The following is a 27,995-nucleotide window of genomic DNA, read 5'->3' as shown; positions in this document are numbered from 1 at the left end:
TGCAACAAAATAGATTTTTCTTTATTCTTGTAATTGAGTACTCACAGTATTTCCCTTCTTTTTGTACAAAAGTAACATAAAATGCTCAAGAGCTACACAGAATATAGTATGATTATATCTCCTGTTGGAGCTTCTTTCCTAATCCTCTTCCAAATCCCTCACATACAAAGATAAATTCTTGCAATCCTGACATTAGGATTATTCTTGAAGTAAAACATAAGCTGTAATCTTTCTGAAGCTGCCTGCTGTTTAGAATTAGGGCTGATTGTCTGAGCATATCCATACTGCAGGGACCCACTGGGGCTCATCCTGTGCACGATGTACTGCAGACAGCAGCTGTGCAGATGCTTCTTGTAAATTGTCATTCACAATCACATGATCAAAGAACTGACCAAACTGAGCTTCCATTTTCTTAGCTGATTCTTCCATTTCCTGTAAATCTTCTTCCTGTGAGACAGAGTAAGTCCATAAAACTTCAGTGTTGTGTAGAGAAACATACCTGCACAGCATCTGCAAAACACCTTGGGCTACATAAACAAGAGGTGAATAGATAATATCAGTCTGCTTTATTTCATTTACAGTTGCTATAATAAAGTACCTCTGCTACAGTCATTTCCAAGTCTCAAAAACTGAGCTGCCTGCCATATGCTTCCCAAGGAAGTACCTGGTGTCCCAGAATGCTCCATTTGCCCTAAAAAAGTTACTCTAATGATAAAGTGCTGGCAGAGAATGTTAGGGACTGGAAGGTAAATCTACTAATGATTTTGTTCTTATTCCAAATTTTAGTTTATTTCCCCAGAGTCCATGTTACTTTCTGTCATAGCAATCATGAGTAATTTCCACATAGTTATAAACTTAGGTCTCAAAAATGTTAAGATGCTAAATTTGATGATAATTTGCATGGAAATGATTGTGTCAAAGTGCTGTATATATTCTAAATATAAGAGATGCATTTCCTACAAGCAGGATCTGTGTTTTATCTACAGAACTTAGTATAGGATTGATAGTGGTATTAAGCATACATGAAATAATAATACATTCTTATAACTGTGAAAAAAATAATGCTACTGAACAAAGCACATTCCAAGTATTTCAGTGCAAACAGTAAATATATGTGTTGACTAGAATATTGACACAAGGCAGCTAAATAAAACAAAAATATGCAAAATAGCTTCTCCTTTAAAGACATTTTGAAACAAAGTGCCTCGGCCCCCTTGGTTACAAATTACAATTCTTATGCTTCAAAGCCAGTCTGTAAGCGGAAAAGAAATCCCAACAAAATCCACAGAAAAAAGACAATAATTAGATTTGATCCTAAAGACACAGTAATGTTTTTTAAAGAGTTGAGTGTAGCATAGTAGAATGCATTATGTTCTAGTAACAGAATCTCAAATTAATAAACTCAATCTCTTTTATTCCCAAATCTCACCTTGAACTTCATGTTCACATAATAATCCGTAATGATCCTGGCATTTTTACGAGTCTGCCTCATGCAGCCTATGCTGGGTGGCTTGATGAATATAATGTAGGGCTTTAACTCATGGGTCCGGGCTATTTGTATACCCTACAAATGAAGAGTAAAATGAAGTATTTCAAGTGTATTCATCCCAGTTTTACGCCCATAAAAATCCAGTTGTTTACAACATACTGTGATCCCTAGACCTAGGAGACACTTTTTTCAGGAACACTTAATTGAAAAACATCTCAGTAATAATCCCTGGAGCAGACATTGTTAAGCTACTGTAGCATACAATTACTTAATTCTGCTTGGTAGCATCATTAGGAGATGCTTTCAAAACCATGGAGTGATAGAACAGTGTCATTAACAGATCTCTACAATCAACCACATAAAAGATGCATTTGAGACCTGTTCTTTTTTGACTCTGAGGGAGCTACTTTTGGAACAAGTACCTCTTTATTGTTCCATGCTGGAATAAAATAGCCTGCTTTCAGAAATCCTTTACTGTGTAGCATTTCCTAACTCTAATAAGTATTTTTAAATTACTGCAGAGTAGTGGAGGGAATGAAAAAAAAAAAGAAAAACTAAAGAAAATCGTAGCATGTAAACTTGGTCAAACCACCAGATCTAAAATAATGTATGCAGCACAGCAATAGTTTTGCTACCTCACTGGTCTTACTTAATACCCTTTCTAAACCTTGTCCTTTAAACTCATACCCTAAAAAAAATCATAGTGGCACATCTGTCCAAGTGGCAAGATTACACTCCCCATGCCACAACATCCTTCTTTTGCCCCTTTGCTTAAAAATGTAAAAGAAGAAACCCAAAGACAGTTTTAGATATGAAGACTAAAGTGTGACCTCATGTACCCCTTACAGCAGTTTCAATTTTTGAGTAGTACCCCACAAATCTTGTAACTTAGTTTCTGTTTTAAGCAGCACAAGGCACTGCCAGCCTAAGGCTTGGACACATTGGCTCTGCATAATTAGAGGGAAATATCCAAAAATTACTGAGTTATGGAGTCACTCTTTACATTCAGTTAGAGGAGATGTTTAAATGGCATAGCTCAAACAGCTCCTAAGTACTAAATATGCAAGAAATTCAAAGAAGGTTAGCAAGGTTTAACTAGACACAGCTCTAAGTATCTAAGTATCAGGCTTTTATAAGCCTTATCTTCATCAGCAAATTCAATCAAAAATAGAAGGAAAATAAAAATCAATAGTATCTAAGTGAAGAAACAGGTTACTAAGAGATGTAACTTCTGGAGAGAAATGCAGACACACAGGCACACTAAAATTTTCAGCTTTTGCTTGATTACTTTAAGTGTTGCTGCTTTTTACCAAAGGGTGTTCTGAGATTGCTAACAGAAGAACTCTCAATAGTAGGGCTTGGAGAAGGAAGTAATCCAATGCAACAGGTGTCCACGTGAAAGACTAATCCTTACTTTAAGTAAGTATGAAAACTCATTTCCATACCATCCTGATAATGCAGCTGCTGGCTTGGTAAAAAATGCACTGTCTCAATATACTTGTCACTGTAGTACCACCACCACCCCCTAAGACACGTGAAAAGAATAATCTATTATTAATAAGCAGCATGAGGTAAAGTGAAAAAGAAGACAAAGCAACTAACACTGTTCAATGGCTCAAGAATGTAGAGAAAATTATTTTTCCTTCCAGAAGATTCCCTGCCCCTTTACCACTCACCTGTGGTTCTAAATCTATTACACAGATCTTCCCTGCATCAAGGACTGTTCGCACTGCATCAATACTGGTACCATACAGGTACCCTTTGTACTCCCCATATTCCAGCATTCTGCAACAGTGGTGAGGAAGAAGGAAAATGAAAGAGCATTTGAGTTTCAAAAAGGTTCAATTTAAAAATGAAATCTTCAAATATAATCCAGTGATCAGGACTGAATGATCATAAAACCTACTGAATACTGTTCACCTTGTCTCTTCCCTGCTACACTAGGCACAAAAACCATTACAATTAATCTCCAAAACAGGCATTCTTTACTCATCATGGTTTTATGAATTTTGTGTTTAGAGGTTGTGATTTTACTCATCAATGCTTGTCAATTACATACTACAAATAACTCCTTAAGTCTGAAGATCTCATAGCACTTGGTACAGTTCAATGAGTGTTGCTTCTGTATCTCTGGATATGTTTAAAAAAAGACTGGATTTGGCACTTGGTGCTATAGTCTAGTTGTGGTGTTAGGGCATAGGTTGGACTTGATGATCTTAGAAGTCTCTTCCAACCTCATTATTCTGTGATTCTGTGCTGAGCTGGTCTGTCTTAGAGAGATTATTGATGCATAGAAAGGAGAAGATACTTTTGAATATTTAGCCCTTACAGTTCAACTACTTGTGTGTTATCACTGCAGAGATCCTGCAATGGAGTTGTAGGTCAGGATCAGGTATGATTTACTGCTAAATTTTCAAAAGCAGTCTGGTTTCCAGAGTTAAACTCATAATTTACAAGCACATCTAATGAGCTCAGGACTAGACAGCCCACTTCCTTTTAGAAGGACTCTGAGATTAATTGTGGAGGAGCTATTTGCAACTGCACAAACAGAGTCTTTGAACAAACAGTCTCAAGTAGTTTGACCCAAATTTACACCACACATATACAGTAAGAGTGGAGGAGCCCAGACTTAGGACTAACTACAAAACTGTACTAGGCTCATGTTGCATTTTAGGCAATAAAAATGTAACTCATCTCTCCTACTCACCTGTGGCTATACACCATGTTTTCAAAAGTTTCCTTCGATATGTAGTGGTATTCACGACCATTCATTTCATAACTTTTCTGAACACGAGTGGTGTCTGAAGGATGATATAACACACACACAAAACTAGCTGCAACTCAATTATCGTAACTTTATAAGTGAAAATGAGAACTTCAAGAACAACTACCAATCAGTATTTTCATAAATAATAATATGAGTTATTTCCATTTGTTAATCCAGAGCAAAAGCCCCATATACTGTAATGGTTTCCCAGTGACAAGTCATTGAAAGTTATCAAAGCAGAACTGTATTTCTTGGAATGGAAGAGTAGTTTAATCCAAATAGTTGTGATTCAAAGCAATCAGGAACTGCCTTGGAACTTGTTGCACAACTCTTTACTCTTCAGAGGCAGATTTTTTTTTAAAGTTCATTCAGAAAAATCCCACAAGTTTCCCACACTTGCACCTTCCCCTTATCTGGGACCTTAAGCACTAAGTCCTGAATTTTCAGCTAGCTTCAGATACATAATTTCCAGTTGGGTTATCTAAATTACAAGAACCAAATAAGTACAGTTAGAACTAATTTCAGGTGTTACGTCAGAAGTTAAGCTGCATAAGTCTCATCTGAGACTAGGAGGCTAATAAGGAAAGCTGCAAAGCCTATTAAGCACCAACTTCTGTTGTCTTCATTCTCATACCTGAGCACTTAAACCCCAAGAACTTGAAGTATCTCCAAGAAACATTCTTTTTTTTTAAATCTAGGGAAAGCAAACACCAAAATTTAGCCAAATCATGAAGATAACTTTTCATCTCCATAAAGCTTTTAATGGATTCAGAAGCTGGAACTTGAACATACCTTTGTCTGATTTGCCAAAATGAGATAGATAGTATTTTAAACTAACCCTTATGAAAGCAAAGAGTACTGGCTTTCAGTAGAGCTGAAGAAACAGCCATAGAGCAAAGAGTGTATAAATACACAAAGGCAAGAGGATGGTACTTGGAATTTCCTGTTCATGTTTGAATTGGGGTAGGGGAGGAAAGAGGAAAAGCATTACATACGAGGTGTGGCACTTTGAAACTCTCGTGGGTTACTTGTGATTAGCCTTCGCCGTAGCTCATTCACACCAACTCCTGCAGGACCTGGAAAGTTGGAAGAGCAGCTAATATTAACAGGGTACAAATCACTCCCCAGCAATGTAGCCATACCCAGGAGGCAACTCAGTGGTACTATTTTAAAAGAAAAAAAAAATCAAATACTTCCAGACTTAGAAAGGACAGTGGATTTGCCTTTACTCAGTTTGCTTTATCATGACCATAGAACAGTGTAGAACAGTATCTTTCCTTCAGTCACTACAATTAAAGTCTCCTTGAGAGCCTGAAGCCCACTTAATACAGTATGTCCTAAAACAAGCATTATATTAAAGGCATCTTTCCATACTGTCCATGATTGAGATTGTCTAGTCTGGAATTAAGTATTCTTATTATTGTCGTATCTATGCATTTAACACTGGTTATAGAAATGCCATCATGTAAAGATGTTTTCTATTGAGATACCAGTATTTTCTCATAACTTTCAGTCCCAGCTGAATATAAAAGTGAACCACTTCCCTAACAAAATCCATTATCAACCACCATTTGTAACCACCTCCTTCTAAGGACTTTATTGTTACTATTTTTTAACACTATCTCAAGCAAAGAAGATGATACCTGCATTAAACTTTAACCCAAAAAATGGGGTCAAATTACAATAATTCTTGAAGTGTTGCTTTGAGAGCTGTCTACACCAACAGCACTGCAATCAGCAGCAGGAAACCCTTGCTGAAATTTGCCTGCGAAGGTCATTAAGCTCTTACCCACAAGGATAATTAGTCTGTGCCGGTCTGTTGGGTGCCGCTGGTACCTGACCACCTCTTCGTAGGGAGCTGCCAGGGTGCTGTAGCAGCTGCTGGGGCAGCGGGAGTAGCAGGACTGCTGGTTGAGCCGGGCCTTCCTGCGACACAGCCGCATGCTTCTGCGGAATCCAGCTGGGTGGGGCAAAGGCACAGTACTGGAAAATACATCTGGCATGCAGGCAACTAGCTCTTTAGCCCAGAGGGCCTCTTTCTAAGCCACACAACATACTACTTTTTCTGAGGTTTTTGCAAGGTGAAGGTTAGTGAATTTCATTGCTGCACTTGATATGACAGCTTGGTAGAATCTCTGAGCACTAGATGACAGCTACTGAGTAGGTAAAATCCCATTGAAAGTCACATGAAAATTAGCCTAGAATTCAAGACTTGTGAAAGATTCTCCAAAACAAGCTGGAGGAGAAGTTTCTGACTACCTGAGGCATCCCTCTGGGAACAGGTCAACCTTTTTGATAGTGTAGGTGGTTCACTCTCATGAGGCAAGTCTAAAACATTTGCTCCAGCCTCCAGAACATGTATTTTAAAGGTCACTATGGTTTAATAACCACAGAGGTAGGTTTGTTTCTCCACTTGACCATCCAACTCTGAAAACTTCACATATAGATGCACATTTCAAATGAAAACCCTCATGATTATTCTCAGTGGATGACAGACATTACTTTTGAGAAAAATTAATAATTAAGTCAAGTTTATATAGTTGCCAAGCCTCTGTAGAAACCTAACAGGAAGAAAGACTTAAATGGAGAGACTAAGCATTATTAGTAAGAGACATCCTGACGTTTGGAAAACAGAGTAAGTTGTATTCCATTTAGTGAGACTTTAGGTGATATAAGAAAAAAGCTTTCTATTGAACTGAATTCAAGCACTTAAGCTAGATCAAGCCCCAAACATTTTACTTATCTTTAGTCATTGCATACCAATAAAGACTCGTTGACCAAATTCACCAAATTCTTCCTCTTCTAGAATACAAAGAACAAATACTCATTAAATAAAAGAGAAAGCTTAAAAGCTCAATGGCAAACAAATATTGCTGATCCAAAGGGAAAAATTAGTTTCAGTAAATATGTGTAAGTATGATGCCTAATTTAAAAAGCATGATACTCTATAATATCAAAAATATTTCACATGACCAATGACCAATTCAAAAGGGTTATTGTAAGAAAATATAAACATAGTCTTGGTATTCCCTAAATTAAATTTGAAACTTTACATTCTATTTGTTCCATTCCCAGTTTATCTACATGCCAGACAATGTTTTGAAATTGAAATTAGTGAAAAAACATCCACATAATTTAAGCTTTTCAGGTGAAATCAATCTTACAATAAGTCTTCAATTAAAATAATAACAGTCAGTAGCTCAAAACTAGAAACAAAAAATTTGTAACTCAGTTTCTGCCCCATAGCATATTTGGAAAATGCAACTTGTGTCTGCTCAGATCTTTCAGGCAAAATGAAGACCTCATTTTATTACTTCTTTTTCTTCATTGGATCAGTGATATCTGTGCTCCAACATGTGAGCCTAACCTGTTTCCTCCAATTCTTTTTCTCCTCATTCATTCTCATGCTGTTCATCATGAAGCTATCCTAATAGCTACACTATTCAGAATTCTAAAGCTCTGTATTTTTTTTAATTAAATCTCTCATATAAGACTCAAACATACCAATTTTCCAATAAATCAATGTTCAGAAAGTATAGAAACTGTTTGAGAAAGGTGATTTGAAAACAAATAACCAAGGAAAAAATTGTGCCAGTGTTTAGCTTTCTTTTCAAAAAGTACTCGTTATTTTCCTCTAATCACACATGTAGTTATCCAAGCTGTGCATTCCCTTTGTTTAGGCCTTGTTAAGGCAAGAATGAGATACAGAAGACATAAGCATGTCTTTAAAAGCAATATTTGTTCCAAGGAAAAACATTATTTTCATTTGCAAAGCTTTGAAATGCTTTTAGCACTCTTTGATTTACACTTATCTCATAAGCATGGAAGTATTGAAACAAAATTAGATTCATGTTAATTGCCCTTTCACATCTATACACTCTTCATTACTTGTACCTTTACAATACAGTTTTATTCCTACATTTCTGTATGTACTAACAACTAGTTAATGATTATGGGAAAAACTCCTTGGCACAAAACTCCTCATTCAGGGCAACTTTCAGAGTGATGTTAAGTTGATACATGCCCATCTATCTTCGAGTCTCCCAAGTCGTCATTCAAACATGTTTAAATATTTCTGCTTTATCTACCCTGTCTTCTGTGGTGTGGAGTGCAATGTAGAATCCTACAGGGAACAAGCAATTCAGCTACCAGGTATTGCAAGAAGAGTGGTAGATCCTGCTGAAGCATAAACATAGATAAATTCTATTAGATTACTGCTACAGGATACAGAGAAATATGTTAGTGTTACCTTCTTTAAGCTCCTCTGCAGATTCAGATAGAGACAGATATAAAACAATTAGTTTTGAGAAGACAGTCTATACTATGATCTAACAAAAACCCTAACCAGCATTGGCCAACACATTTAGGGAATGTAGAAAACCAATACTAGGGACATTAAATCTAAAATATGCATGAATTCTTAGTTCCCAAAGAATGCAAGAACTGCAGCATCTATTTCAATATGGTAGTGCTGAAAATCTGCAACTACTGTTTAAAGTGGAATGTAGGATAGCAAATATTTGCACCTTTATTCCTCTATGTGGATACAGCAGACAGCTGACTCAGCACTGCGCAGGATTTGCACAGTAATGCCCAAGTGCAGCTATCAGAAACATCCTACCCTGAAAACAAAAGATTGCCCTGCAGACCTACTGGTTATGCCTTAAAAGCATTGGGCATTGCTTGAGAGGTTGAAGAGAATAAATGCTTGTGATAAGAGAAGAAGGTGAGAAAGAGACCTTGTGGAGAAGAGCAAATGTAAGGTAAAATGACATTCTTCTCCACAAGATGACCAAATACTTCAAATGAGAAGTTTAGCAGTAGTTTTATTTTAGGAGAGAAATTATTTATTTTACAAGACTTAAGTTTTGCAGAACTCTCAATGTGCTGTAAATAAGCAGATGCTTCCTAAATGAAAAAAACAAAACCCCCCATATCAGCTTGGTCAGAAAAAAAAATACTTATTGATTGTATTTTTATACATAAATAATTAATTTTATAAGCATTTTTCTTTCCTGTATGTCAGCCATGCCCACAATCAGGAATCCAGAAGCAGCTTTCCTCTTTACCACACCAACTCCTACAGGCACTGGGGATTCAGGCCTCCACATTACTGAAGGTAATCCAATTATCTGCTGACATCAGTGTAGCCCCTGCTGTCACAGCTTGCATGGGTACAGCTGATGAGGGTTGGATAAATCGATCTGCTACTGATGCACGAGAAGAAACATTCACACTCGTGGGATAAGAGGACTGAAACCTTACTACTAAGAGGAATACTTAAAGCAACAGGATTTTACATAGTAGCTTTTCAAGCTAGAATGGCTTCTGAAGCTAAAGTGGCATTTTGGTTTTTGCCACTTGCTTGTTTCTAAGATGCTTGTCTCTGGACACACTTCTCACAGCAGAACAATAGCAAGGAATTTAGAATTAGGTCAGAGGTGCTTACCTGACTCAAATGTTTCTTCATCTTGTATAGTAATCCAGATAGCAAAGATATTAAAATAAATTCAAAATTTAATTATTTTTCTTCTAATGAATATCAGAATCAGAAATCAGTTTTCCAGCTTCTGTCGGTCTGTCTCACATACACTTTCCCCAGCTCCCCCTACCTTGAGATGGCAAAATACAGCTCACCATACTTGAATTAACTGCTTCGTCTCTTCACACAGTCCTACAAGATGACATCTCTCCATGAGAGCTTCTGAATTATCTTGGAGAAGAAATAATGAACTGCACTGTTTTAGGGAGCAACTCAAGCTACCAATCTTTACAACTCAGTGTTCAGAAGTAAAAATCTATTCTTGCTCCTTCTTCTCCCAAGATCAGGAATTTCTTGACAAGGAATTGTGTGGGTTCCCCAAGACCACAACAATCTGTGGCATTAAATATGCAATTGGCAAAAAAGTATGGTAACTTTACAGCCACAATCCAACACCTGAATCAAGCAGTTGGATCTCATTCAAGCAAATATTTTTGTCAAAAACATTTGACTGTATTTGGTCAAAAACACTTGACTGTAAGCACTGGACACTGGAACTGCAAACAGCTCATTTTAATACAATAATACAAGGCGAGATTTCCAGAGTATGAAAACCAGAATTTTCTACCATTAAGTTCACTAGGAGAATGAGTAGTTTTATCTAGGAAATGAGGCTTTAAACTAGCTACTGCCTTGAAGCAAATAAAATTATCTCAAGTGAATTCAGTTACCTGTTTCCACACACTTTTCGTCAATCTGCATGTCATCCTCTACAGATCAACACAAGGGAAAAAAATTCATCTGAATCAGAAAAACACTAGAGAGGAAAAACACCCTTACAGATCTTACAAGACTGAACTCAGACATCAGAAACAAGATACATGAAGCTCAAATAATTTTTAGACATCTTTAAGGATTTTAACTGTTAACTCAAATTTAGTGATGTTCTTTGTATTACAGTGAGCAAAAACTCTTGAGTGCTCTGAAGGCAGAGACAAATACATCTTATTTGAATTCTCCTCTTGAAATAATGAAAGGTTTAGCATGCTTGTCAATCTGTTTATCCAGTAGATATCTGTTTATTAAGTATTACCATGAGGGAATATAATTTTCTGTCTTATAGCTTTTAAATATCTTTCCAACATGCTACACTCAAGGAAAGTATTTTGCTTCTTATTTTTTTATTACTGTTACAAGGAAGAAAAGGAAAATATAAATTCAACTCTTTCTCAATCCCCAGACTATATCAATTTATTTCCCAGAAATGCGATCACATGAGCTTGGGCAATCTCACAGGCTCACAATACAACACTGTTTTTGTTTTGTTCTTGCACACCCTTCCAGATAGGCCCAGCAGTAGCTATTTTCCAGTTACAGGGCAATTGTCAGAATATCTGTCAATCACATTCTGCCCATATGTATCCATTAATGAAATACTCTCTTGGAGCTGCTGCAGGAGAGAAAGATGGAGAAGAAAAGAGAAAGAGGAACTTTTGTCTTTCTTTTCTCAAAGAACCCATCAAAACTGTCATTTCCCTGACAGATAATGCACAGCTAAGGTTTCAACTTTAAGACAATGCATGCATCTACTAGGTGAAAAAAGGCTGGATTTCAATTATGTTAAGCATACAAAATGCCAAGAACTTGGGCTTCTTCCACATGTATTTATCAAAATGCCTAATTTCTGACACCTTTTTTAAAAGCCTGTAAAACTATGTGTCATTGGTTCCAGGTACAGAAATGCAATGCTGTCCAGATGTGATTTCCTACCTTCTTCCACAGTGCTTACTGCTCACAGCATATCCATTGAAGCAGTTAAAATGCAATAAAATTATGGTGAAAGAGAGCCTCAGCTCTAGCAAGCAATGCAATCAGCGCAAGAAGAATCCTAGGGAATGAAACACATGCCCCCTGGGATTTATCATGACATAAAAATTTTATATTTGCATAAAGAACTATAGAAAGAAAATGGGGACAGAAGAAACAGAACATTCTTTTTCTGGGAAAAATTGCATATATACAGAAAATTATAGCTGGCAGAAGATAATATTTCTGGATTATTATCATGAATAAATTCAAGGCCAGCATATCTTATCTTAGACCTCAAGAAAATAAGTTATATTATTTTCTTAATAGCTTTGATGGCAAAGAAACATTCCAAACATGGCACTTCTCAGTGGCAGAGTTGGTATCTGTGTCCCCAGAAATCCAGGCCAGTACAATTGTCACTTCAAAACTTACAGCCAATTTTCCTAGAGAGAACTGGCTGGCCTCGTGAGGTCCTAGAACTTAGAGATTTTAGAAGAAGTTGAACTCACAGCTTCTCTTATAGTCAGATCTCAAGTACACTGGAGACAACCATCTCCACCATCAGTACTCCAGGTATAATTATCAGTAAGTATTTTTTTTTCAGGTGATAGTTAACACAGTTGAAGGTTACAATATGGCTCCAGAAACATTGTCTTTGAATTAAGCTGAATTGTATAAGCTTTTATTTCAGTATCCCCAAAACAGAGACAAGATCTTTCTTTCCTGCTGTATCACTCAAGTAACTTTTCACTCACACATTGATGATTTGAGACACAGGTGGGGCTGGAAGGGCTGACACCACCAGAATTCTCGCTGCTTCCTACATAGAAATAAATTTATCATACTTAAAAAACAAAACAGTCCACAAGCACATTATGCTCCAGTCAGATTGACTGCTTACATGTAAGATTGATCAGTACTGAACTGAGAGAAGACAGCAAGAACTGAAACATTTTTTTGCAGTGTTTTAGCCCACTGCAAAAAACCTGAAATAAAACCAATGTGCTATCAGAAGTATTCAAAGTTCCAAATCAGCAGCTCAGAAGTACTAAGTATTTATATAAAAGTACAGGAAGATAAGCCATACTGTACCACAGACTCCTGGAAGAAGAAGAGTGTGCTGCTGGTAGGGGTAGTAGTACTACTGCCTCCATTACTGCACAGAGCCATTTGCAGCCTGAGCCACAACCCAGTTTGATTTCACGTTGCATTATAAAGACTGCAGGTAGGTTTATATTTATTACAAAGTGAACTTTATTATGTGCTATTTCATGACCTTACGTTATCCTGGGGGTACCACAAGACATGTGGTTAAAGAATCAGATTGAAGTTTGCTACAGCAGTGTAAATACTCTGGTTCTGAATGCATGTAGTGTAAAAATAACGGTCTGTTTATGCAGAAAATAATAGGCAAGAGATCCTTGTTGTTTCTTGAGTGCTTGTTTTTTTTCTGCATTCTTCCAATCTGGCCTACTCAGTTTTGACTAAAGCTGAAGAGGTCACTCATGCATCACAGGACATCTTTAAAAAGATACTATGCTTTTAGTATCCCGTTCTTCCCCTTGGTTTGTTTTTTTTTTCCATCATAGATGATGGTCATTTAGTAGTCAGGGCCCTCAATTTCCACACATCTTTCAACTGCTACACTCCAATAGATGTCTCAGCAACCAGCATGGAGACTGGACAAATGCTGCAAATTTCCTACATGGCAATTTGAGATTATACAGGTGCTTTCAAAAGTTTCTTCTCACACAGGTGCTCTTGCAGGGAAAATAGCAAGAAGTCAGATATCAGAAAGAGGAAAGATGTTTGTCAGATGTCTCTCTGAATCATACTACTACAAAACTTACAAAAATGTTAAATAACTGGCTGATTTTTGAACCAGAAATCAGGAAAATGATTATTTTTTTTACCTTTTAAGAAGATGATTTGAGGGTATGAGTCCAGCACAGGCACTGAGATCTGAAACTTTCCTGGCCTGCCACCAGAAAGCATCATTCTGGTCCACAATCTGGAGTATTTCACCCCTCTTAAAAGGCAAACCTGCATCAGCACATGGTATGGCAGGATCTTGCAGGGGCCAGTAATCTGTCATTGCTCGCACATACAGCTAGTAAATAAAATATACAACAGTGAGCAGAAGCCAAGTTTACAATGGATACAACATGTGCTTTACAATCACAGGGCCTTATATTGCTGCAACTTCAGTCTAATTATGAAGTAAAGTTTTAAAAACCAGATCAAGCCTTAAACCCTCTGTTCATTAAATCAGAAAAAAAATCCATTTGTCTCATACATTATGAAAAGAACTGGCCTTCAAATTGTAGATCACTCAGAAAGTGCCTTTATTGCACAGTTACATTTCTACTTAGTGTTTTTATTGCTTCAGCAACAACATATTGATGTCAGCTGAGAGGCAGCCATAAAGGCCAGGATGTCGCTGTAGGACACGTGAAAGCACGACGTGAGCCACCTGCTATTTGCAAGGTAAAGAAGGTTTATTATCTGACTCTGTCTTTTATACTTTCCCAAAGGTGACATTGGATTGGAGAGTGAATGGGCCACCTCTCCAAAGACATTGGACAAACCACCAGTACATCAAGTGTTCTCCACCCCCATAAAAGAAAGTAAACAATATGTTGTTTACAGAAATTGTTTGGGAAAGTTCTCCAAAGGAATGTAAACTCAGAAGGCTTTAGGAAGTCTTAAGAATCAGGGTGACACAAGGTAACATTTTTGGGATTGCAATAAACTTCCAGGCACCTTGTGGTAACAAGGTAACACCATGTCTTTGTATCACACAATTGGGCACTACTGCTACCAGCCTGGGAAAAGAAAAATGTTTCTTACTGTTGTTTGGTTGCTGACAGGCCGATCAGAAACTGGAATTAATTTGAACATAATTGTCCCCTGAGACAGGGCCTAAATGATTAGAAAAGAATTAAAATATGGTTGGTATTCAACACAAGTAATCAAACATTGGCAAGATAAGCTTGACACAGCATGGCTTTGAGGATACTGCAATGTTTGTGTTACAGACAGAATTCACGTAGATGGAGTCAATGTGACAATACTGTATTTTTTCCAAAAGAAAACTAAAGAATGAAACATCAAAATTTTGCTAAATATTTTTAATTTAATGCAACCTATGTTTCATTGTAAGCATGTGTCATTTCAGTATTGATTCATACCAAACTTTTCTACTGAAATCTTATTTAAATTAGCAGCAGAGTTTGGTTAGTTGGGTTATATAAGGGGGGAGAAACATAATTTAGTAATTAAGCATTCCAATAGAGTTTGTATTTCTTATACCTAGAAATGGTATAACCATAGCAATTGCATATAGACTTGGTATGATTACACATGGTAATACCTCACTGGCTGGCAATTAACAGTCAAGAACCTTGAAAATTTGTGTGCAAAATGACAAAACAGAGACATCTCAGCAGATTTCTTAATGAGAATTTTGATAACAGTTATTACACTGCCCTTTTCTTGCAAGGTAAGGTGTGTAGCTTACACACTCATTCACTCTGCTTTAGCACATTTAGTAACACAGCCTCTTATTAGAATAGCAGCCTTCTACCACTTTCTTGTGAATATTTCTGAGTGGCATTTCGAGAAAAGTTATGAATCAGTGAAGGCTGAATAAATTAGTATTTTCCCCAGAAGCTGCAGATGGAATGGTCACAGTTAAGTTTATTTCTGCCCAGAACAGAAGTTAGATTTAATTCTGCTTTCATATATTCTGATTTCATGTGCAGTTGGGAACTTCATTCACACTAAGGAAACCATCTGAATTTTCTGTTAAAAATATCAGGCTTTCTCATGTACAAGAGTGTGTAAAATTAAGGTGCAAAGTAGAAAACATTTTAAAAATATTAAATACCAGAATATTAATGACTTGCTCAGGTTCAAGACCCTCAACAGGAACTCCATTTACTTCCACCAATTTGTCTCCAGCATACAGCAACCCTACCATGAAAACAGATATGAAAACAACAGCAGGAGTTTTATCACAGCATGATTTATCTTGGATAGGCAAGGCAGGGTCACACAGAAATTAAGACAACATTAAATTTTTCCTGCACCATGGATGGAGGAAAGCATCTTGGATTCAGTCTGCACCGCCCCTGGATGGGACTGCTGTGGGTCACAAGGAGCTTGCATGCTTCAGCTTTCTTAATCCTTCCCACTCCTCCATATGACATCTTTACAATCTACTGATGATTTGCCTTAAAATTAGCATAAGCATTTTAATATTGCTCCATTTCCCAAAGTAAATTATTAACCTATCCTGTATTAACAGACAATAAGACTTGGAATCAAATCCCTAAAATCCCCATGTGCAGTGGGAGGTCCTGGTACTCCTCTCTGTCCTTTATAGTAAAGTCTTCACAATATTGTTTTCCATGTTCCTTTAACTCAATAGAAATATTTGTCAAACTAGGAACTTAATCAGCTATTTTCTGCAAATTGGGTTATCTTCATTATACAAAGGCCAGAAAATACTAAAAGGAACTATTTTAAAATAATTCCAGTTGAATTTTATTCTTATGCTTTACATTTTAATTACATTACATTTCCTAAGGGACATGGATCACATTCAATTCTAGGATGACAAAGTAGTAACATTTCCAAGCAAACTCCTTGCAAGATTGCTTAGCTACTAGTGCTAAGCAAGGTGTTTAGTAGAGTAGTGCCAAAAAGTATTATTACATATTCCTTAATTATTACATATTCCATTATCTTCTAGAATCACCAGTGTTTACCATTTCTCCATTAGGGAATGTTCTGCATTTCATACTACACCGCAATTTGGGATATCCAGGTATTGGTGCCAAGAACACATAATGAAAACTGGATTTCTTTGTCAACTCAGTCTAAAACAGCAAATTCATCTGAAAATCTATGAAGTCAGAATGAAAGTCACTGCAATGCATCACTGCTTACAGTACTGTCCCATGTGCACATCATATTGCTCTATAATGGAAGATTAACTGTAGAAGCTAAGGTATTATCTTACTTCAAATATCTTATTTCAAGTTCAGTTTTATGTATCACTTTGTTTCAAATTCCACGTACCACTTCTGTCTGCCAGCCCACCATGGATCACACGGGCAACCGTTATGTCACCTGTTATCTCATGGCGTTTAATGGTAGCACCCTGGCAGGTAAGAACAAAGAAAAAACACACTGATCACCAAAGGAGCCCAGTAAGTTTCCTTCCATACCACAAGTCTGATCTTCACACGACAAAAAGGCATTGAGGGATACAGCCTTTTTACCACAGCATGGATCTAGCAATAGCCACAGAATCATGGAATAAGCTGAGTTGGAAGGGACTACAAGGATCACTGAGTGCAACTCCTGGCCCTGCACAGAACCATCCCCAATAGTCACACTCTGTACCTGACAGCATTGTTCAAATGCTTCCTGAACTCTGTCAGGCTTGGTACTGAGACCACTTCCCTGGGGAGCCAGTTCCAGTGCCCAGCCACCCTCTGGGTGAAGACCCTTTTTCTAATATCCAATCTAAAACCTCCCCTGACCCAACTTCAGGCCATTCCCTCTGTTCCTGTCACTGGTCACCAGAAGGAAGAGATCAGTGCCTGCCCCTCTTCTTCCCCTCACAAGGAAGTTGTGACTGCAGTGAGGTCTCCTCCAGGCTGAACAGAACAAGTGACCTCAGCCACTCCTCACACGGCTTCTCCTCAAGGCTGTTCACTATCGTCATGGCCCTCCTTTGGACACTCTCCAATACTGTAACATCTTTCCTATATCATGGTACTTGAGGTGAGGCTGCCCCAGTGCAGAGCACAGCAGAGCAATCCCCTCCCTTGCTCAGATGTGATGCTGTGCCTGATGCCCCGCAGGACACGCTTGGCCCTCCTGGCTGCCAGGGCACTGCTGGCTCATGTTCAACTTGCCATTGACCTAGACCCCCAGGTCTCTTTCCAGGGCACTGTTTTCTAGCACCTCATTTCCCAGTCTGTCCATAGGTCCAAGGTTGCCCCATCCCAAGCGAAGAATACAGCATTTTCCCTTGTGGAACTTCACATGGTTGGTGATTGCCCAGTCCACTCCTTTATTGAAGTCTCTCTGCAGGGCCTCTCTGCCCTCAAGGGAGTCAACAGCTGCTCCCAGTTTTGTACTTTCTATGAACTTCCTAAGAACCCTTTCCAGTCCTGTGTCTAGGTCATTTATGAAGCTCTTGAACAACACACAACCAAGGATGAAGCCCTAAAGAACCCCACTAGTGACAAGCCCCCAGTCTGATGTAACACCAGTCAGTATAGCCCTTTTTGCCCAACACATGTGCCATTTGCTCACCCATCCCATAATGTGTTAATCCAGCTGTGTGCTGGACATTTTGTCCAGAAGGATACTCTGAGAAGACAGTATTGAAAGCTTTCCTGAATTCCAAAAGAATTACATCAATTGGCTTCCCCTGATCAGCTAGCTGGGTTACCTTGTCATAAAAGGAAATCAGGTTTGATAAACAGGACCTTCCCCTCAGGAAGCCTTGCTGGCTGTGACCAATGATTGCATTGCCCCTTAGGGGTTTTTCAATACCTCCCAAAATAATCTCCGTAACTTTACCAGGCACTGAAGTGGGACTGACAAGCCTGTAGTTTCCAGGGCCATAATGTATTAATACTAAGTCCTTCAATGTCTTCAACTTCCATCACACTAAAATAACCTAATTGACTGACAATAAGAAATCTTTTTTATACCCAATATTACAGCTATCTTTTCCTAAAACAGATTAGCTAAGCTATGCAATGTTTGCTGCTTATAGGTACAAATGATTACTAAAGAACTCTCCTCCCTTCCTTTGTTTCAGCCATGGGAATAACTCTCAATCCAGTTTGGTTTTATCTCATATAATGAAAATACATCTGTCAAATGTTCAAACCCTAAGCAGACAAGGCACTGAACAACCTATACCCACACTATGCATGGCTAGATGGTCCTCTCAGGTCCTTCCCAACCTCAGCAGTTCTTGTGATTCTGTAAAATCTGGACAAGAATGCACATAATCCCCATGGCATCCCTGGGAAGAAACCAATATGCATCCAATGCATTATTAATTCTTTCTAAGTTAAAAAAATTTGACAGACACAAGGAAGGTCCCTCACCAGAGGTTGGTTGTTTTTCACTAAGCAGACAATCCTCATAGCTTCTTCATTTTCAGGTATGTTGTCTGGCAGTGGTGGAAGGGTTGGTTCAAAATCCTTCTGGGCCACAGTATCATGAGCAGATAGCAAGGCCTGTTACAAATGGAAACAAGCAAACCAACCAGCCCATAAGCAAAGATCATACAAAAGCAGAACTTTAAATAGCGACTAGTCAGAAAAGAGAAATAACTGAGTATGTTCCTTTGTGAACACAGATCCCTTGCACATACTGACATCTTCTTCTTTCCACCAAGAAAATCAAACCATGAAGGTTTTAAGAACAGCTCCTCTTTTTATTGTGGAAAACCTTCAAAAGATGAAATATTTCTATTTGGAGCTCTTGGATCGAGAATGCAGATTCTGCAATTTCAGGGAAAATTTAATATATATCTGCATTAACTGCCCATAATTTAGAACTTTGTAAGAAACATCTTTCAAACACAGCCTTAAGTAAAATGCAGCCCACTGCAGGTACTTCAGATACACAGTCCACATTTGATCTCATGATCAGGTTAGTTCATTGTTAGTAAGCTATGTCTCCTCTGGCTCCTTTACCAATTCTTGTGAACAGCTGCCCATCCATTTCCACTCCCACTGCAGAGAACTCCATGAGCAAACTTTTTCTATCCTTATGCAGGACTTGCCTTGAAGTGTGGAGAACGCAGTAGTCGTCTTAGCTCTTTGATCTCTCCTGACTGAGGGGCTTGATGAAGTAACTCGACTACCTGATAAATGTGAAAAAGAAAGCACAGAAATGGATTCTAGAAGACAGTTCATTTAGAAAGCTCTACACTGAATGTAAAGAAATGCAGACAGTGTAAAGCCCCTCCATGTTATGTCAGTCAGAGGATGTCCATATGGTTTGCTGTAGAACTGGACAATATGACCACAGCTGCACTACACTCAGCCAGGCTTAATTTAGTTCAGGCACAGTGCCATGTACTCTAAATCAGTTTTTGCTTCCATCTCTCAACCAATTTCATCACCAGTCTCAGTTTCTCTACTTCGTCATTAACTCTCCCACGAATTAAAAGATTTAGAATTCAGCTATTATAATTAGGAAAATGTAAAAAGCTTTTCAATATCCTCGTGTCAGTCTGCTTGATTGCAGCCATAGAACTCAACCACAGAGTTACATGGGAAGAAAAAAACATGGTCAGTGATTAAACAATTAACATTTGTGTTCATTACACTGGCCAGGATTTGCGTAGTCCAGCAACCACAGCTGTGCCCACTTCTCATGCCCCTCCCCTCCCCCACAGTAAGGGCTGTTGAGTAGTTTTTCAAATGTGCAAGGAGAGTTTCAAGTTTATATACTGTACTTAGACCTGAGACATAGAATAAATACCAGAACACTTAACTGCAGCAGAGTCCGTTCATTTGGTATGGATAAGTAAAGCAATAAGCTGTGCATACATCTCACCTCACGACTCAATGCGCGTGCCTGCAGCGTGACAGGATCTGGTCTTTTTCCGAGATAGTGTTGAAGGCATTCATAAATCTGTTGCCATGCCATGACAGACAAAACAAGGCAATGATGACATTGACCAGTTCACATGATCATATAGATACATACATGACAGGCAATGGACAACATTATTTCTGGAAACTTCTGAGTCCAATTAGAGCCGCAGAGTCTGTAATCTAAATTCTTAATATCTGGCACATCTGGAATTGAGTCTTGAACTCAATGTCTTTCCATATTATCAGGTAACTAACCAGTTAATACTGTAGTTTTGAATTTTCCTAGAAGAAAAGCGGTCTACACAGGTAAATAGCCTGATAGTCAATTCTATGATTTGCAGCCTGTTTCCTTCCTCTATTTGAAGGCATAATTGCTGCATTTAACAGGCCCTTATGAGCATTCTTATCCAGTAAAAGCTCCTCTTTAAAAATCAAAGACTTTAAAAAATCCTTCTTAAAGAAAAGCAGAATTTTTACAGAATTTGTCTCAGAGATAAAATTCTTCTCAAGATAGAAACACCCATCAAAACTCTGTTCTCTAACAATATAATATCTTCCAATTACACATCGGATGAATGGGATGCAAAATAAAACAGTGTGTCACAGGCCAAGAAGTGGGATGCATAGCCATACTGAAATTTAAGAACAGAAAAGACAACTGAGCAATGATGTGTTTAGTGTCTCTCCCCTGGCTTTAATACAGACAGGTAAAGTAGAAGAGCCTAAATGTCTAGGACATTATGGAAGAGAACACTTTATTTTCCTTTAAAGCATAAATGGTTTTGTCTACTGTGACTGCTGATGTTAGAACTGACATCAGGACTATCACCACTTAGCATAAATAAGCATTTATTGTCCTCATATGGCAAAATCAAGTAGCTATTCCCTAGAGATTGTTCTGTAGGTGACCTTTGGTTTCCCAGCTCTGTGGTACCTTACCTTTAGCAGTGCTTGCAGCCAGCGAGATCTGAGCAGGTCATAGAGCGTACCAACGCCATTGACATCTCTCTTACAGAGCAAACTGAGCTCTTGCAGCGCTAGAGTCAGAACATGAGATACACCTGAGCCCAAGAAACAGAAAAGCGCAAGACACTTCAGTTCAAAGAGAAAACCAACCAAAGCCAAACACTGACCCAGACCTTTGAAATGCACCTTTCCTCAATTTGTACTTCTAAAAAATGCACAGACATTTCCTGTCTGCCTTGCTTTTTTTCCTGGAATCAACTCTGTTGCATAAGAGCTATTTTACCATGTTATTAGCCAGCAGGGTTAGGTCAATGCTAGCAATTTGCAACTGACCTGTGAGAAAACCATGCAGGCAATCTCACATGTCACAGTCTGGGTTCAAGTTCATACCTCCTACCAAGAAGAGGTGAAACAACAAAAAACTCCTTGGCTTTATAAACCAGAAACAAATGTTAACTATTCTGATACTCTCTTAAGTTAACTGCAAGCCACCACTGAACATCAAGAATCATTCCAATTGTACAGTAGTAATACTTCAGACACATTCATCTCTCTCATGACTCATGGAAGAAGAGTCACAGAGATCAAGGAATACAACTTTCTGAAAAGAGAAAGAAAACTGAAAAAGATATGTGAAAGTTACCATTATCTTTACTGCTGACTGTTGGCACCTCCATCTTCTCCTTTATTCAAGGAGATCCCACCCACTTTGAATACTGCATTCACACCAAGTTGGTTTCACAAAGACAGATGATGAGCTAGGGAAAAGAACACCCTCATATCAGAATACTGACAGGTATTGTTAAGAAAGCAGAATTTAAAACAAAGAAAGGGGTGTGCAATAATTTGTATTTAAAGTGCATCACAGGTGTAAAAAATAAACATGAGTCTCACCTGTAAATTCAGCTACCCAGTAGCATCCAAGATGCCGACAGACAAACCTCAAGTGCAGTATGGCAATTTAATCTCTTTATAGAATTGATATTTGCTTGCTTCATTAAGTCATCTAAAACAGAAAGCTGTTTGGTCCATCTTCTAGCTCTCCAGGTTCTTAAATGTGCTACCATGAGAAGACGTAATTTTTTCTAAAGACTTAAATCTTGTTTTATATCCATATAGCTTGGAAAATAATAATATTCAAGGAAAAACTACATTTAATTCCTCTCGAATATTGACACAATATTAAAACTGAAAGACTGGAGTTTCTACTGAATTTTCATTGAGCAAAGGCATGATTTTGAAAAAAGGGATACCTGTCTCTATAACTATTAGAATTTAAGGTCTTTGAAGGATTTGTTCCACAGAGATTTCATGATTTTTCTCTTATTACCTCATAGTAAATTAAAACCCCAAAATCCTAAGCCCAGACAAAAAAACCCACTTCTTACCTTTCTGGTATCATCACCTCTCTCAGGCAATTTATAATAGGTTGTCACGTATAGAGATGGAATCAAAAAATTTATTTGCTAATCTAAAGATGTGTTGCTGATTTCTTTAATTATAAAAAGCAGATATACTACCTTATTTTTTTTCCTGTAGATTTTAAAATCAGCATTTTTAAGCAATGCAGGGAGACAACACTACTAATTAATATGTATCCATGTTGCATGACCTTTCCACAAATAAAATATGCGCCTTCTAAAATTTTCTTTCCAATTCCTTCCCTCCCTTAAAATTCTGCGACAACCTATCACTAACCTATAACATTCTCTTAAACTAAAACTGGAAGAAGTTCTTCAATCTGCTGTTCATGGCAAACAATGCAGTACAGGATTGTTTCAGAGAATTCTCTGAACTCTTCTCAAAGTAGTATGGAAATTCCCCAGGGAGCACCACACACTGCATTTATACCCTAAAGCATCAAGAATCTATGTATGAAAGCTCTTAAGTAGTTGAAAATCTTCATTACATCCTAGATGATTTAACTTCACACTTGATACAAGTGTAAAGATATTGTCATGATTAGCAGTATTGCAGATTACTCTTAAAGAATTAAATATTTCAACTGGCCACTCAAGAGATAGTTGTAGTCTAAGTTGACATCAAACATCTTAGCACCTTGGCCAATAGTGAACCCCAGTGTGGCACAGCGAATGTGTTACAACAAATTCTGCTAAATACACAGTAGATTATCTCCTTGATTAATCAAGTAAAAAGGCAACCATTTTCCTGTAGATTGCTCTGTAGACAGAAAACAGCAAAGGTACAAGCAGGAACAGTATTATCGTGATCTGCTTACAAAAGCAGAAGGCATTACTGTCACTTTTACTGCATTTAATACTTATTTTTAGAACATGCTTCCTCGCTCTCCTGTTAAATCATAAAACTGCTTTCAAAAGTCAGTGGAAATTAAGGGAGGAAAAAATAATAAATTTGAGATTATGACTCAAACATTTTATTACTGAGTCTAGGCAATTCATTTCAAGTTACTTCTACAGCATACTCAATGGTACATCTTATTGAAATTCTAACCTGAAGACTGCTTTTACAATTACGATTTTTTCTTTCAAAGATTCACAAAAATATAGTTTGATCCTCCCCAGTACAACTGAGGTTTGATCTTCAATTATTTAATATTTTTCAATAGTCTTAGGCCTTTTCCTTAAAGAATTTGCCTTCCCTGTTTTTAAGCTTAGTTGATCTGCCTAATGATGGAATTAACAAAGCAGGACATAAATCTAGTCATGAAAACCTGTTTCTTAATCTATTCAAAGCACTTGGAAACAAAGAACAACATTTATGGCGATGATAACATATCTCAGATTGTGTTAAACACAAACAATATCATTGCCCCTTGAATATTTTAAAGGGATTATTTTTTCCCCATAGAGCATTGCAGCTTCTGGTATCAGTACAGCTTCTATAGAGAACAGATGCGGGAGCAACTCGAGTGTGTTTAGAAATTTTGGACACAGTTTATCTTGAAGGTGAACCTCAGATTTCCCAAAAATCTCGGAAAGTTACTGAAGGTTTCGCTTGCCTTGTTGGGTGAAACCCTCAGCTACAGCTATCAGAGTTCTAGGAATAAACATGCAGTAACCTTTCCATCCATTGCTGTCATCTTAAACCACAGAGTTTATGCTCACACTAACAGAAATGGCATTTGAACATCAAAATCTGTCAAAGTTGTGACCATCACAGCTCACCTCAGTCATATATTATGTTTTGTATTTACAAACAACAAAAGGAAAGCAGTTTCCAACTGTGAAGCCTAGTCTCAGAAGCTGTCAGTAGCAAAAGATGCTGAAAAAGTCACTACAAGAGAAGAAGAGCTGCTTCTTTAGAAAGAGACCTACTGGATTGCTTGCTTAAGGGCAAAGGTCAGAGTTCAAATAAACTCAGAATTACTACTGTGCCTTCATTTCCTAAGACTTTTATCTTGTAGACTGTAAGGCCTGAGCTCAGGGTCTCCTCATCCAGGAATCTAAATAAATTAGATGGAAATTCTTGCTAAAAGGCTTACCGGACTAATCTCCCAGGCAGTATAAGGGCCTTCCCATTCACGTGTATTGCAAGCAATTACAGATGCTCATTAATAGAAGATATTTCTCTTTGCCTGTTGTTAGAGAAAGAACTGGATATCCACACTGAGTGTGCCAGAATTTGAGTCAAAATGAGTCAGTCACCTCAAGTCTGCAAACATCAGTTATCCCAAATCTGAGCTTCTCCTTCAGCAGCAAAGTGTAAAATTCCTTGACTCTAATTGTCAGACAGACAAGGTGGTCTTATTGATACAAGGCTAGAGCTGCAAGGGAACCTAAGCCATGTTTTAATACAGTTTCAGAATTGTCTTGAAGTGGACAATTTTGCATCTTGTCAAGCCTCTAAAGGGGACAACACCAGAAAATCTGACATCCAGAACATCACCCCCCTGCTCTTATACATTGCTTTAGTTAATATGTTAGACTTGAACCCTTTTAAAAGGAAAATTACTTCTATCTTTAAATTTACCAAAATTAATGATTTAGCATATTGAAGACTGCAAATTAGCTTGAGGGCAGGAAACACTGTCAAATAAGACACTCTAAATAAGACACTCTAAATCAACAAACTGAACAGGCAAAAAATGGTGGGAAAGATTCAGCAATTCAAACCACATGCCCTGTTCAGGACTTTTTTATTCTGCAATAAATAAGCTTAATTAGACCAGTGTCATTACTGAAGTCTGACAGCTTCTTTTCTAGTCAGTGTAAAGAACCATCTTGTTTTTTGTATACCTTTTGAGACACTAAAGTGTTTTAGCTAAAGCAGCAACTCTAAATATTAATGGAATAAATTGACACAACTTAAGCCTTTGAAACCACTTATCCTTATCTCACTTACCCAACAACCTCTTAATGCAAGTCAGAGGCAGTAGAGTTAAAAACAAACAAAAAAAAAAACAATTGAAAAAACATGATGTTCACACCAGGCATTCTGTGAGATCTGTATATGTAAGGTAATTTATTCTGTTACTCTCTGTATTCAGATCTATTCAGTGATGGTTCATTCTGCCTCCCTCCAAAGCACAATCTTAGAGCAGCAGTGGTGGGGTGAGTGCCTTTTTTATATGGGCTGAGAACTGCCAAAACATCGTTCCCTAAAAGAGCAGCACTCAGAGAACACTTGGATGCAGTCATGAGGGGCAGCCAGCTTTACTTCCAGATGTTTACTGCCAACAGCTTGGGCTTACAGAAAACAAACAACCAAAAGCCCCCTAAAAAAACAACCAACCATTGTATTGATACTAAATCAACTTAGAAGTCCCATGGCTAGGTTGTTCAAAAAAGGATTTGTTTTACAGTCTCGTATCAGTCACAAAATTTTCTGCATTATCTCTCAACATACCAGAACAGGTACTTTCCTAAACTATTTCTAAAAACAGGTAGTTTTGTGAAGATTAGAATTGAAGAAAATATTCCCTTTCAAGCTCCTACTCCCCTCTAATATTTAGCTAAGAAGAATTAAACAGGTATCAGGAGTTTTAAGTAGCTTTGCTATAGCTATGAGAGGAAACTAATTTCATATTTACACAGGGGAAATGCATCCTTGCAGAACAATGGTTTTAGTACAGTGCAAATTTTCTTACCTGCAAATCCCACAGAATACGCCATGTTCAGCTCATGTAGAATTTCCAGAGGGAAAGAGTATTTGTTGGATGTTAGTACAGCAAGTAACCTCACTGCCCCAGCTAATCTGTGGACATCCTCTCCTTTCTAATCCGCAGAAACCTAACCTTAGAACTACTCATTACCAGGGAGAGGAGAACAAATCCCCTTAACCCTTTTCTTGCATAAAAAAACTACTTTACATTGTCTCTCACCTAAATAATTTCTTATTCTCATCAACTTTCCCAGGCAATAGGGTGCTCATCACTTAGCGTTTGTCTGCAGCCAGTGTCGATCTTCTGTGGCTGGTTACAGGATTTCTGCTGCAGCACAGGAAATACCTGTCTCTCCATTAAAGAAAAAAGAAAAAAAAAAAAAACCAGAAAAAAGTAATTACCCTGAAGCAATTCAGCTGGAAAAGTCCTGCAGGTTAACTCAATTCTTTGTTAGTTACAGCAATACACAAATCAAAGCTGGTCTGTACTGATTTCCTAACGCATCACAGCCCAGATCAGCTGTAAAGTGGAATCTCTGTCAGAAGCACATTTAATCCTGGGATTCTCTTCAGCTAATAACTGAGCTATATATCAGAAGAACCAAAAATAATCTAGCCCAGACTGTCTGCTTCCCTAATTCAGCCAAGCTAAATAAATACGTGATACCACTACTTTTTCTAAAAGATTGAATGTGTATGTATACATACCTCTCTTTGTGTTTATGTATGTAAAGGCAGACGTATCCTTTGGGTTTGGTAGTTCTCAGCTTTCCACCATTCACAGTAAATGAAGTTACACCATTAAAGTTGCTACATATTTGTTGCTACACCTTGTTCTTGAAAAGCAGAAATAACATGGAAGAATTTCCCATTTCTAGTTACATTTTTGGTTTAAGGCACAAAAGCAATGTAGGACTTCATATGAAACAAAGCATAATATTAAAATCCTTTCTTCTGAAATATCCAAATACAAAACATGCTAATTCAAAGCAGTTACATGAGAAAGAACCAATCCCAAATCTGTTTTTTATGGTTTTGCTCCCACAAAAGGCAAAATAAATCCTGAATTCAGATCTTCTAGAGATGAAAATTGCCATTGATTTACTCAGCTGTCCAGCATAGCCCCATCTTAAAGGGCAGTTCTGCTCCTCTAGGCTTCAGTTATATTTTTTTTCACATGAAGGTGATTGCATGGAAAGGCTGCATCTAGTGCAAGATGAAGTGTTTGAATTCTGCCTTATCCTTAACTATGCTCTTCACCTCTAGTTGTGTCTTCCCCCTTCTCAAGTTATCTTTTTAGAGCTTCCCTTTCATTCATATTATTGCTCATCTCTCCTTGAATTATTCAGTATAATTTTAAAAATAAGACTGAGCCAACACTAAACTGTTTGTAAAACATGGAGTCCATTCTCTATAGTCTCTCATCACTATAGTCTGTTGCAATTTAACAGTAGTTTTAAATATCATCGTTCCAGAATTACTCTTTCCCCTTCTCTGATAAAACTAGAAATAATTTTGAAAAGACCAATTACTTCTACTTTATTATCAAAATTGTTACATTGCAGCTGTTGTTCAACAAAACTGTGTTTTGGCATATGGGTTCTTTCCATTTAGATGCCAATATACAAGCCATAACCACTACTTCAAAATGTGATAAGCATCATATATGGAGTCTAACATAACTTGAGCTATTATAACATTCTGTAACCTACATTTCCTTTCCCTTTTTTATTTTTTTGAGTCAGTCCTGGCACC

General features: G+C 37.6%; 1 protein-coding gene across 1 annotated transcript; it reads right to left on the bottom strand.

Moving 5' to 3' along the window:
- MPP4 (MAGUK p55 scaffold protein 4) lies at positions 1–27,985 on the bottom strand. The gene is made up of 19 exons (XM_085584605.1): positions 21,802–27,985; positions 21,132–21,253; positions 20,152–20,229; positions 19,373–19,453; positions 18,690–18,821; positions 16,633–16,714; positions 15,437–15,522; positions 14,398–14,469; positions 13,461–13,657; positions 12,303–12,367; positions 11,509–11,526; positions 10,470–10,508; positions 7,017–7,058; positions 6,046–6,216; positions 5,252–5,332; positions 4,197–4,290; positions 3,166–3,274; positions 1,430–1,564; positions 1–447 (listed from the first exon to the last, which is right to left on the bottom strand). Exons 1-19 carry the CDS (start codon positions 21,833–21,835, stop codon positions 256–258), a joined length of 1,830 nt encoding a protein of 609 aa, XP_085440731.1. The 5' UTR covers positions 21,836–27,985; the 3' UTR covers positions 1–255.
- Positions 27,986–27,995: the final 10 nt, after the last annotated feature.

This window comes from Lonchura striata, chromosome 7, assembly GCF_050655825.1.
Source record: "Lonchura striata isolate lonStrDom1 chromosome 7, ASM5065582v1, whole genome shotgun sequence".
NCBI lineage: Eukaryota > Metazoa > Chordata > Aves > Passeriformes > Estrildidae > Lonchura > Lonchura striata.
Note: the sequence above shows the minus strand (reverse complement) of the source record. Positions and strands in the feature narration are given on the sequence as shown.